We start from the raw sequence: 14,040 nt of genomic DNA on the forward strand, positions 1-14,040 counted from the left end.
TTTATTTAATTTTCTCCAAAGGGGTCTCACCACTCTAAAGGACTTTACACCACATAATAACTTTACAATAAAAACTGTCTCAGTACCACCTGTGTACAGATGAATAAGATCAAAATGCACTTAAATTTATCTGGAAAAAGACTTGTGATTTCTGTTGGTTCATTATTAAGGCAAAAAAGGGAAAAAATCCCAGGGAGAAAAGAAGGTTACCGAGTTTCAGCACTTCGTCTGCTGAAAACACCATGTAACCTGATTTCATGGACAACTGCAACTTCCTTAAGCAAAGCAGAAGTCGTTGTGTTTCATTGTTATTTTAAGTATACTACAACACGGTGTCACGATAAAGAGATTAACCGCAGAAATACAATGAAATAAATAAAGGTATTGCTTAATTCTCTACTACATTTTGCAATGTTTTCTTTCCTTTACTACCATTTAGTGTTTCTAAATGATATGCAATTGCTCTCCTGAATTGCTTTTTTTTTTGCCATTTACATTTATGATTTCTACAAGTACTTTGCATATGTTATAAAAGGTTCACAATTAATGGTTCTCCATGTTCCTTTCATTTATAATACAAATCGTGTCCGTTCTATTTAGATTGGTTATTGAACAATCAACGTCTTAAAATTTAAAAAAGAATTATATTTTAGGCTAGTCGTCTCAATGTCAATTCCAAAAACAGTACCGTCGATATAATTTCTGAACCTGAACAGAAAGCTGGTTTGCAGGACTGGTCGGGTTTTCACTGTTGCACGCTGCTCTCCAGTATTCTCAGGCTGGTAATGTAAATATAATCTATTGCAGAGGGGAAGTTAAACTACTGATATAATTTCGCGAGATGTTGGTGCGTTCTGGAAACACACGTCGTGGTAAAACCCCGCTGAGTTTTTATTTATGTATTTATTTGATTTCTTTTTTTGGGGGGGGGGGTAAAACCTTCGAGACGCGCCTCCGCGCGAACCCGACCGCCGTCAAACGGCCATGACGTCAGGCAGTCGAAACAAGGGGGCTCGTGCGAACGCGTCCGGTGACGCCGAGCGCGGCGATTGGACCCGTTGGCGCAGCATGCAAATCGGAGGGCGGGCTCTTGAAAAAAAAAAAACGCGCCGGTGACGTCAGTTCCCAGTTCGCGGAGAGCGAAACAAACATGGCGGTGGCGCGCCGGAGCGGACGGGGTTTTACGCTGACTTTCTCGGTTCTGTCGTGGTTCTTGCTGGGCGGGCACGCCGAGACGCCGGTGTCGGAGTTGGGCGGCGGCGGCGGCGGCACCCGCATATTCGGCATGCGGCTGGAGAGGAGCGACAAGCCGGCCGTGACCACCGACGACGGGGTGATCCAGGTGACCGAGAGGAGCGACATCCTCCTCCGTTTCTACGGGCTGCAGATCCTCCCGGAGACGTGGACGCTCATCAAGTTCACCGAGCAGGACCCCGGCGAGGATGACGACGGCGGCGGCGGGGGCGGGGGCGGGTACGGGAGCACCGGCAGGAACGCCGTCCCGTTCAACAGGACTTGCTCCGAATACACCAAAGACATAGTGGTGAGGGGCGACATGAACGTCAGCAGCCAGCGCACCTCCGGGGTGCTGAGCGTGAAAATCAAGCCGCTCCGCAAGAGCGAGGCGGAGAAGGTGTACGGCCTGTGCGTGCGGGACAGCGACGACGGCAAGTGGTACCTGTTGGGCGAGGACGACGGCAGGCTGCGGGTGGTGGAGGAGAAGGCGTCCCTGCTGCCCCTGTGGCTGCAGGTGATCCTCATCTCGTTCCTCCTGGTGCTCTCCGGCATGTTCAGCGGGCTGAACCTGGGGCTGATGGCGCTGGACCCCATGGAGCTGCGCATCGTGCAGAGCTGCGGCACGGACAAGGAGAAGAAGTACGCGCGGAAAATCGAGCCCATCCGCCGGAAGGGCAACTACCTGCTGTGCTCGCTGCTGCTGGGCAACGTGCTGGTCAACACCACGCTCACCATCCTGCTGGACGACCTCATCGGCTCGGGGATCGGCGCCGTGGTCGCCTCCACCATCGGCATCGTCATCTTCGGCGAGATCGTGCCCCAGGCGCTCTGCTCCCGCCACGGCTTGGCGGTGGGCGCCAACACCATCCTGGTGACCAAGCTGTTCATGCTGCTCACCTTCCCGCTGTCGTGGCCCATAAGCAAGCTGCTGGACTGCGTCCTGGGCCAGGAGATCGGCACCGTGTACAACCGCGAGAAGCTGGTGGAGATGCTCAAGGTCACCGAGCCTTACAACGACCTGGTGAAAGAGGAGCTCAACATGATTCAAGGGGCCCTGGAGCTGCGCACCAAAACGGTAGAGGACGTCATGACGCCGCTGGGCAACTGCTTCATGATCCACAGCGACGCCGTCCTGGACTTCAACACCATGTCCGAGATCATGGAAAGCGGTTACACGCGCATACCCGTGTTTGAAGACGAGCGGTCCAACATCGTGGACGTCCTCTTTGTCAAAGACCTGGCCTTCGTCGACCCGGATGACTGCACCACCCTCAAGACCATCACCAAGTTCTACAACCACCCGGTCCACTTCGTGTTCCACGACACCAAGCTGGACTCCATGCTGGAGGAGTTCAAAAAAGGTTTGCTTTGGAAAGCCGTGTTGGGGAGTTAGACACTGGGGTGTCGTTGATGGGGGTTGAATCAGTTCATCTGGACACAACGTTTACTGGCAGATCCGTTTCATCACTCAGCTAAGTGACCTCTTCAGTCTAAACTGACAGCAGGTGTCCACACCCCTCATAATCATAGTAATTATCATAATCATAATCATAATACATTTTATTTGTGGGTGCCTTTCAGAGCACTCCAGGACACCTCACAGAACACAAGCAGCACTGTATCAGACAGCATAGCATCAAAACAAAGCAGGTAGACGATAAAAAGTTAACACAACACATAAATATAAAATCATCATCTGCACAAAACTCGGTGAGGCGTGGATCAGACTGAATACGCCAGTTTGAAAAGGTGCGTTTTGAGATGGGATGTGAAGGTTGAAAGATAGTCAGTGTTGTGAATGTCTTGTGGGAGAGAGTTCCACAGGCAGGGGGCAGAACGACTGAAGGCTCTAGACCCCATGGTAGTCCAGCTCTAGACCCCATGGTAGTCCAGCTCTAGACCCCATGGCAGTCGAGCTCTAGACCCCATGGTAGTCCAGCTCCAGTCCCCATGGTAGTCCAGCTCTAGACCCCATGGTAGTCCAGCTCTAGACCCCATGGTAGTCCAGCTCTAGACCCCATGGTAGTCCAGCGGGCCGACGGTGTGGTGAGTTGGAGAGCAGAAGAGGATCTGAGAGTGCGAGAGGGTGTGTGGATATGAAGGAGTTCAGAAAGATATGAAGGAGCTGGGTTATTAGGGGCCTTAAAGGTGAGGAGCAGGATCTTGAAGTCCGTACGGTATTTAACGGGGAGCCAGTGGAGCTGCTGCAGATCAGGAGTGATGTGATCTGTGGAAGGAGTTCTGGTACTGATACGGGCAGCTGAATTCTGGACCAAGTGAAGCTTATGAAGACACTTGAGGGGAAGACCAAAGAGGACAGAACTGCAGTGGTCCGTACGGGATGTAACCAGGGTGTGAGTGAGTATGGCGGTGCTGCTGCTAGGTGTAGGTGACGGGCGGAGCGAGTTAATATTGTGTAGGAAGTGTGCAGGCCGAGTAACATGGTTGATGTGAGCTGATAAACAGTACAGTACAGTGAACTGATTCAACCTTCTTTGATTTTCTTACCGGGCTTATTGCGAGTGCATCAAGACTTATTGTTGATGTAGTTTTCATTCGTCGGAATTGAAATCACACACACACACACACACACACACACACACACACACAGTGCCATCGGTGATCTCTTTCCCATTCATTCTGGTTTTGATTATCAGAATTTCGTAGTTCAGGTTGGCTCTCTCCATCCCTTGCAAACTGTCAGCTGGGTTGTCGGAGGGTAGGGGGGGGGGGGCGTCTTTCCGTGAGTGAAAGAGAAAGACAGAAAGAGAGAGGGACACTTTAGTATGTGCTACCAGCTGTCCCTTTATAAAATCCAGTTCGTGGAACTGTCCGGTTCAGGGACTGAGACTGTTGTCCTCACCTTGACAGTCCTCCTCCATACCCCCCCCCCCAGCCAACAGGCACATCCCTGTTCACTTAAAGTCTCGCATCACCTTTTCCAAAAGCGGTTTACGACAGGTGAATTTAGGTGTGTTGTCATGACAACCTGTCATTTGGTTTCTGATGCTTATCAAGGACCCTTCATCATTTCAACAGTAAGACCTTAGGTCTGGCGGCACGCTGGCACAGTGGTTATTGTGGTCGCCTCACAGCAAGAAGGTTCTGGGTTCGAGCCCCGGGGTAGTCCAACATTTGGGGGGGCGGGTCGTCCGGGGTTGTCCTCTGTGTGGAGTTTCCATGTTCTCCTCGTGTCTGCATGGGTTTCCTCCCACAGTCCAAAGACATGTAGGTCAGGGGAATCGGCCATACTAAATTGTCCCTAGGTGTGTGTGTGTGTGTGTGTGTGGGCCCTGTGTGATGGCCTGGCGGTCTGTCCAGGGTGTCTCCGCGCCCGACGCCCAGTGACCGCTGTGATAGGCTCCAGCATCCCCGCCACCCTGAGAACAGGATAAGCGGTTCGGATGATGGACGGACGCATGGACCTTCGGTCTCCCCGAGTGACGAGCTGTATATTTATTAGAACTGTGAGATTAATGAGAAAAATGTGACTTTTTCCTGACTTGCCTCACAAGACACGTAAACGCGCACTACGCTTGTCACTCAGCTGCTTCGCTTTGAGCCGCTTAGATGCCAACATGAGGCAGATCCTCACCAGAAAGACCTGACGGCGAACAATCCCACAGCTCCCCACCAGTAAGTTAAGTACAAGTGAATATATCTGAGGCGACACGGTGGTGCAGTGGTTAGCGCGGTCGCCTCACAGCAAGAAGGTCCTGGGTTCGATCCCCGGGGTAGTCCAACCTTGGGGGTCGTCCCGGGTCGTCCTCTGTGTGGGGTTTGCATGTTCTCCCCGTGTCTGTGTGGGTTTCCTCCGGGGGCTCCGGTTTCTTCCCACAGTCCAAAGACATGTAGGTCAGGTGGATCGGCTGTACTGAACTGTCCCTAGGTGTGTGTGTGTGTGTGTGTGTGTGTGTGTGTGTGTGTGTGTGGCCCTGTGATGGCCTGGCGGCCTGTCCAGGGTGTCTCCCCACCTGCTGCCCCATGACTGCTGGGATAGGCTCCAGCATCCCTGTGACCCCGAGAGCAGAACAAGCGGTTTGGATAATGGATGAATGGTTGGATGGATGGATGGAATATTTGGACTACTGAAATCGGGGTGCTACCTGCCAGGGTTCCCCCTCCACAGTTGAGCCCAGCTGTTTTTTAAGGTGTAAAACTGGGTCGTTGATATTGAGTATGTGGTCATTTTTAGCAGTTACCTGAAAGCTAAAATGCCAAAAATTGTTGCGGTCGTGACTTCTACTCTGGTTTCATGAGCTGTGCTTACTTTCTATTTAGATTCAAATGTTATGTTGAAGAAAATAAGAGTTTCATACAGTTTTACTGTACGTTATTCTAACGCATTGATTTATTTATTTATTTATTTTGGACCCCCCCCCCCCCATTTTCTCTCAACTGTACTTGGCCAATTACCCCACTCTTCGGAGCCGTGCCGGTCTCTGCTCCACCCCCTTTGCTGATCCGGGGAGGGCTGCAGACTACCACATGCCTCCTCCCATACATGTGGAGTCACCAGCCGCTTCTTTTCACCTGACAGTGAGGAGTTTCACCAGGGGGACGTAGTGCATGGGAGGATCACGCTATTCCCCCCCCCGAACAGGCGCTCTGACCAACCAGAGGAGGCGCTAGTGCAGCGACCAGGACACATACCCACACCTGGCTTCCCACTCGCAGACACGGCCAATAGCGTATATAGGGATGCCCGACCAAGCTGGAGGTAACACAGGGATTCGAACCGCCGATCCCCATGTTGGTAGGCAACAGAATAGACCGCCACGCCATCCGGACGCCCCAGGCATCGGTACATTTATTTTTGATAATGTGCCATCCTGTTCCAATAGGGTGCAAGTTTAGACAAGAACCAGTTGCTGGTCCAGCTGGTTCATCTCACTAGTTGGTTTTTACAACCAGAGAGCCGAGCATCAATTAGCGAATGTTGGGTCAGAACGGGAAAACCTCGATCGCAAGTGGTTGGAACAAATCAAAGTGTTGCTACTGAGTCTGTCATCTTGAACTGCTTTCCTTTATGCCACACACACACACACCCACACACACACACACACACTGATGCCATCTCCCACAGGGGTGTATTTTTCCTCTAGGAGGCATCTTGTCTCAAGGTCACAGATGGTAAACACACACAGTCCCCACAAGTGAGTGAATCCAAACATTTCTATCAGCATAACCTCATCAGCATAACCTCATCAGCATAACCTCATCAATTTAACCTCATCAGCTTAACCTCATCAGCATAACCTCATCAGCATAACCTCATCAGCATAACGTCATAAGTTTAACCTCATCAGCAAAACCTCATCAGCATAACCTCATCAACATAACCTCATCATTTTAACCTCATCAGCATAACCTCATCATCTTAACCTCATCAGCATAACCTCATCACCTTAACCTCATCAACATAACCTCATCAGCATAACCTCATCAGCTTAACCTCATCAGCATAACCTCATCAGCTTAACCTCATCAGCTTAACCTCATCAGCTTTAACCTCATCAACATAACCTCATCAGCATAACATCATCAGTTTAACCTCATTAGCATAAAATCATCAGCTTCACCTCATCAGCTTCACCTCATCAGCATAACATCATCAGCTTAACCTCATCAGCATAACATCATCATCTTAACCTCATCAGCATAACCTCATCAGCTTAACCTCATCAGCATAACATCATCATCTTAACCTCATCAGCTTAACCTCATCAGCATAACCTCATCAACATAACCTCATCAGCTTAACCTCATCAGCATAACCTCATCAGTTTAACCTCATCAACATAACCTCATCAGCATAACCTCATCAGTTTAACCTCATCAACATAACCTCGTCAGCATAACCTCATCAGCTTAACCTCATCAACATAACCTCATCAACATAACCTCATCAGCATGACCTCATCAGCATAACCTCATCAACATAACCTCATCAGTTTAACCTCATCAGCATAACATCAGCATAACCTCATCAGCATAACCTCATCAGCTTAACCTCATCAACATAACCTCATCAGCATAACCTCATCAACATAACCTCATCAGTTTAACCTCATCAGCATAACCTCATCAACATAACCTCATCAGCTTAACCTCATCAGCATAACCTCATCAGCTTAACCTCATCAGCATAACCTCATCAGCTTAACCTCATCACCTTAACCTCATCAGCATAACCTCATCAGAGACAAGAACTGAATGACTCAGGTTTGAGTTTCCAGCCGTCCGTTACCATGACGCGGGCCAGGAATCCGTCTCGTTCCTACACAGCTCTGCCCCCTAGCTTACAAGATGAATTGTCAGGACATTTCAGCTCTTGCGTCTTTTTTTTTTCTTTCCTATATTTATTTTCTCCCCAACTGTTCCTGGCCACTTACCCCACTTTTTCAAGCTGTCCCGGTCTCTGCTCCACCCCCTCTGCTGATCCGGGGAGGGCTGCAGACTACCACATGTCTCCTCCCATACATGTGGAGTCACCAGCCGCTTCTTTTCACCTGACAGTGAGGAGTTTCACCGGGGGGACGTAGCACGTGGGAGGATCACGCTGTTCCCCCCAGTCCCCCCCCCCCCAAACAGGCGCCCAGAGGAGGCGCTAATGCAGTGACTAGGACACATACCCACATCCGGTTTCCCACCCGCAGACTCTGCCGTGTCTGTCGGTACGCCCGACCAAGCTGGAGGTAACACGAGGATTCGATCTGGCGATCCCCATGTTGGTTGGCAATGGAATAGACCACCACGCTACCCGGACGCCCCCCCCCCGACCCCCCAGCTCTCGCATCTCTTTTTTAACGTTCCACCATCTCTCAAACAGCCACTTTGAAGTGACCTTGAGTCGTGGCAGCGCCGGCTTTAGGCTTGGCTGTGAAAAGGCTCTGCAGCTCATCTCAGGCTTAGCCGGCGAAGTGAGAAGGGTTTGCAACAAGTGTGTGTACGCTTGTGATCACAGTCCAAATGTACACACACACACACACACACACAGACACACACACGCACGCACATACTCAATGTTTTTTTATGGCGTCAGGCCTCAGTCTGAAATTACATAGCTTTTGGCTCCATATCTGTAAATTGCGTTGACATGGCAACATATGAGATGGATTCGCCCGCCAGCCTCTGCCTCCGTGACCCAGGACCCCCGCATGCGTCTTGCGTTCCACTCTCCGTCCCCTCGGCGCCAGTTGCCATGCTGATGGCATCCAACAGTGCTGTGTACACAGGTCGTGTTGTCTTGTCTCTCTCGCCTCTCGTTTTGATCCTGCCCCCAGTGTGCTGGCAGTGTTCAGCAGGAAAGGGGATTGACAGATGACAACGCGCATCATAAATCTCATCCGATATCAGGGGAGTAGCTGTAGACCTGCCCGTCAAGACACCCTGATCAGTCAGTGGATCGTCTACCGAGCACCCACGTGCTCTCCCCTCCACATGGCTCCGCTGTACGGTCGCACATGTGCACCCGCGGACCCCTGCGACCTGCCCAGTACAACAACAACCCTCTCCTGCTGGCCACCAGCCAAGCCAATTTTAAAGCAAACTTTTGAAAAGTTAATCAGTGCTCGAGTTTCTCAAGTCTTGTCACACAAAGGTGTGTCAAGACTCGCCAAAGACACGTGAGGAAAACGTAGAGGGCCGGGGACCATTCCCCGGGTGAGATGTCGGGTGCTTTTCCGTTGCACATTGTCACAAGTGAGTGCAAGGACTAGTTTTGTGGTGTATACATTTTTTTTTTTGGTTGAAAATGGGCCTTTTGCATTAATAATAATGAGGATAATAATAAATGGAGTTTGTATAGCGCTTCTCATCTGCAGAGACGGATCTCGAAGCGCTTCACAGATGAAAGACTATATCCGTTATCCAAGCTGCTTATCATTTCTCTCAGGGTCACGGGGATGCCGCCAGCATCCCCGTGACCCTGAGAGAAATGATAACGCCGCCCAATGCCTGCTGGGATGCTGCTATCCCAGCAGGCATTGGGCGGCAGGCGGGGAGATTCTCAGACAATCACAATTAATTAATTAATTAACTAACATTATTAATAATAGGTACTTGTACTTTACTTCAGTGTTTCCCTTTTATGTTACTTTATACTTCTCCTCCACTTAATGTCAGAGGGAAATATTGTACTTTTTAATCCGGTACGTTTATTTGACCGCCTCGGTTACTCGTTGCTTTGCAGATTTAGATTATCGATGCAAATTATGACTCAACTAATAAATTGTGAAATATTTTCATAGGCTAAGCGACATTCAGCGTTCAGCTTTTCTTATTCCCAACTTCAGAGTTTGCATGAAAATGGCACCGTGGAAACATACGGGTGGGCGGCTGATGTGTTAAGGGGTGGCAAAGTGTGTCCTCATTCTTCTCTTTCGTCAGTTGTTTTTATAGCCAGGATTTACGGTGGCAACGAACTGCAGTAAATATACAGATGACTCCGACTAAGGAAGCAAAGGATTTTCAACAGTGCGTTCTCAGTGAGTCACAAATGACTTTGCTCCTTTGCTGTGTTCACTCCTTCATACTGCTTTATACCAGCAGCCTCCCATAGTCGTGTGTGAGCAAATGTGTGTGTGTGTTCATCACGTTCCTCTTATTCACTCAGTACGTTTACATGACGTTAGGAAAAGTGGATTTATTGTGTTAGTCCGACTAAAACGGGACTTTTAAAATACACGTAAACGTGTTGGTTTGACTGAAATCCTACTAAATCGACTCTCTCGAAGTGGGACTGACACACCTAGACGACGCGGTTGGGGACCCTAACTGACAACCAATCACGTCTACTCGCGTGCCTACACCCCGTTGGCTCTGGCGTCATGTTGATACTGAAATAGAAAAAGGGGGTAGGACGAGAGAAGTTGTTTTTGACTTCTGCTACTCCTTTTCGAACTGCCGAGATTTAAAACAAATGTTTGATGATGATGTTGCCTGCTTGTTGTGATTTTTTTTCCTCTTTTGTTTTCTTTATTATACATATTAAAAAAAAAATTTAACATTCGAAATAAACAAAATAACTAAAAAATATAGGAAAATAAATGGATACTACGCTGTTCGACTTCGGGGTGAAAGGCCGCCGCGGCAACTATGGATCCTGCGCAGAACGCCTAGGCCAGTTCGGGGCCGATGGCAGCGTGCACATCCATCCCCACCCGCGTCATCTAGGTGTGCTAGTCCCACTTCCACACATGCCATTTAGCACGACTTCAGCCGGACTAACACGCCTACACCTATTTTGTTTTTTCAGATTTTTTGGCTTTTTTTCCCCCCATTTTGCCCCTAAGTGTACTTGGCCAATTACCCTATTTTCCGAGCCGTCCCGGTCTCTGCCCCACCCCCTCTGCTGCACCGGGAAGGGCTGCAGACTACCACATGCCTCCTCCCGTACATGTGGAGTCGCCAGCCGCTTCTTTTCACCTGACAGTGAGGAGTTTCACCAGGGGGCTTAGCACGTGGGAGGATCATGCTGTTCTCCCCAGTTCCCCCTCCCCCCCGAACAGGTGCCCAGATCGACCAGAGGAGGCGCTAGTGCAGCGACCAGGACACATACCCACATCCGGCTTCCCACCCACAGACACAGCCAATTGTGTCTGGGGTCGCCTGACCAAGCCGGAGGTAACACGGGGATTCGAACCGGCGACCCCTGTGTTGGTATGCAGTGGAATAGACCGCCACGCCACCCGGACACCCTTACATGTATTTTAAAAGTCCAGTTTTAGCTGGACGAACACAGTAAATTGACTTTTTCTAACATCGTGTGAACGTACTGACTGTTTTATACTAGGAGCTCCCATAGTCATGAGCAGATATGTGGGTGTGTGTGTGTGTGTGTGTGTGTGTGTGTGTGTGTGTGTGTGTGTGTGTGTGTCTGTGTGTTCATCACTTTCCTCTTGTTCACTGTGAGGACAGCGCAGACGTGAAGTTTGCTGTTGGGCAATGACACGAGCTGATAAGGGCACAACACACCATTTCATGTTGTACCGTTACAGAGCACATCTCAAGTGCGCTCTATTGCAGCCAGTTGTGTAAAACACGGCGCCGCTACGAACAAAGACTCCGACCGCCTGATCCTTTTGCTCCACGAGTGAATCATTAACACAAGAGGATTTTATTTGAGCTCCTTGAAAAAGGTGCGTTGTAAATCTCCGTGTGGTTGCTGCACGTGGGAACCGATACTTCCATTTTTTTAGAAATAAAAAACCCGACTCCTGCTGCTCTCCTTTTGGAAACTGAGGTAGTAACGCCTTTAATTGAAGGCGTTACTGCTGATATCGATGAAGGGATTATTGAAGATATCGGCTTAGTTGGTGTTAGGAGGCCCTACGCCCACAGTTGCAACAAACCCCTATCAGCAGGTCACCTCAACCTTCATGACATTTTTCTCTTTAAGGAAACGGACGAGCTTGGATTTAGCATGGCGTTGTCAGGTTTGTCTGCATTGCCCCGTGTCTCCCGTTTATCTGCGTTCAGGCACTTATCTCGCTCCCCACCCCGCCCAGCGCCACTGCCTTCGGGCTGCCGCTAATGACCCGGCCGTGAGGGCTGGTGCGGTTCAGGCAGCTGCTTTTTAGGTCGCCACTCATCTGTGTGATCTTCTTTGTTCGTGTTTTAACCTCTTTGCATCTTAACTCCTCTGTGCGGTCTCTCACAGTCGCTCCGTTCCTTTCCCATGTGCGTTTCCCTGTGTGGCTTGCTGTCAGTTTTTAAATCTTGCAGCACAGTGAGTTATTTTTTGGACCGCCTTCCCTTTCCTCCCCCCCCCCCCTCTCTCTCTCTCTATCTATCTCATTCTCTGTCAACAATTCTTGAATGTGCACAGTATTCTGTGTCCTGAGATAATGCCCTAGATGACCTTTGTAACACACACACATACACACACTGCTCCCACCCTTACTAAGGTAGGGTGTGGACAACCCCCATGCCGGACACTCCCTGCAGCTAGACACACACACACACACACACAATGTTTTACGACTACAAGTAAAAGGTTGCCCAAACCTTGGTTGACATTTATGTGTATTATCTGAATTAACACGAGAATTGATATAGATCAGCATCAGAATCATGTTTATTGGCCATGTACGTTTTGCACATACATGGAATTTGACTCTGGTTTCGTGGCTCTGTGTTTTTAACATAGAATAACAACACTACAACACAACAATCTTCAGATATATATTTACACAGGGATTGACTTACACAGGCCAAATAAGAGGCGACAAAGTGCAGTGGTGCAGGGAATATATCGGAGATGCTGAAATAGATGTTAGCAGGTTACTTAGATACTTGCCTGAGGTAGATGGACACAGAGCGCACCAGTATATGTACAATGTACAGTGCAGTATATACAAAACGGTTGGATTTATTTGACAGTGTTAAGCGATCATTTGAATGACAGCCCATGGAAATAAAACTTTATATCTGGTTGTTTTGGGGTATAGTGATCTTGCGTGTCCGTTTCCTGAGTCTGGAGGTGTATAAGTCCTGAATGGAGGGCAAATTGGCACCAATGATTTTCTCTGCAGACTTAACTGTCCATTGTAGTCTGTTCCTGTCCTGTTTGGTGGCCGAACCAAACCAGACAGTGATGGATGTGCAGAGGGACATACTGGATTATTGCAGTGTCGAACTGAATCAGCAGTTCCTTAGGCAAGTTGAACTTTTTGAGCTGGCAGAGAAAGTACATCCTTGGCTGGGCCTAGACACCATGCTGTTGAGTATGGTGAGGGGAGGCAGTGTTAGGAGACTCCTCCTGAAGTCCACTGTCATCTCCACTCTTTTGAGCGTGTTCAGCTCCAGGTTGTTATGGCCGCACCAGAGGGCCAGCTGATCAACCTCTCATCTATATGCAGACTTGTCACCGTTCCGGATAAGGCCAATGATGGTTGTGTTGTCCACTAACTTAAGGAATTTAACGGATGGGTCACCTTAGGTGCAGTCATTTGTGTAGAGGCAGAAGAGCAGAGGGGAGAGCACACATCCCTGGGGGATGCCAATGCTGATTGTCCAGGTGCTGGATGTGATTTTCCCCAGCCTCACCAGTTGCCTCCTGTCTGTCAGGAAGTTTTTGATCCACTGGCAGATGGGGGCTGGTACAGTGAGCCAGGTGAGTTTGGAGTGGAGGATATCTGGGATGATGGTGTTGTATGCTGAGCTGAAGTCCACAAACAGAACCCTTGTATATGTCCCTTGGGAGTCAAGGTGTTGGAAGATGTAGTGCAATTCCATGTTGACTGCATCCTCCACTGACCTGTTTGCTCGGTAGGCAAACTGCAGGGGGTCGAGCAGGGAGCCTTTGATTTCCTTCAGGTGGGCCAACATCGGTCTCTTGAAGGATTTCATGACCACAGATGTTAGGGCAATGGGCCTATAGTCATTTAATCCTGTGATACAGGGTGTCTTGGGGACCAGGATGATATTGGAGCTCTTGAAGCAGGAGGGGACTTCACACAGTTCCAGTGAGCTGTTGAAGATCAGTGTGAAAATGGGGGCCAGCTGGTCAGCACAGACTTTAAGACAGGAGGGTGACACGCCATCCGGGCCCGGTGCCTTCCTGGTCTTCTGTCTCTGGAGGAGCTGGCGCACATCCTCAACACAGATCCTGAGTGTAGGTGAGGGTTTGGTGGGGAGGGGAGGGTGGCTGGCAGGGAGTGCAGTTGGTTGTGTGTTGTGGATGGAAAGGGTGAGGAGTGTGAAAGTTTGCTTTTCAAACCTAGAATTTAGGTCATCAGCCAGTTGATGGTTCCCTGCAGTGTGGGGGGGGTGGTCTCCTGTAGTTGGTAATGTCTTTCA

General features: G+C 49.5%; 1 protein-coding gene across 1 annotated transcript in view; it reads left to right on the forward strand.

Moving 5' to 3' along the window:
- Positions 1–1,145: 1,145 nt before the first annotated feature.
- LOC130113947 (metal transporter CNNM4) overlaps positions 1,146–14,040 on the forward strand; it is an 82,540-nt gene continuing 69,645 nt past the window's right edge. The window contains 1 exon segment of the mRNA XM_056281662.1: positions 1,146–2,597. Coding sequence (XP_056137637.1) covers positions 1,151–2,597 — 1,447 coding nt within the window. The 5' untranslated portion in view covers positions 1,146–1,150.

Source organism: Lampris incognitus, chromosome 1 (genome assembly GCF_029633865.1).
Source record: "Lampris incognitus isolate fLamInc1 chromosome 1, fLamInc1.hap2, whole genome shotgun sequence".
NCBI lineage: Eukaryota > Metazoa > Chordata > Actinopteri > Lampriformes > Lampridae > Lampris > Lampris incognitus.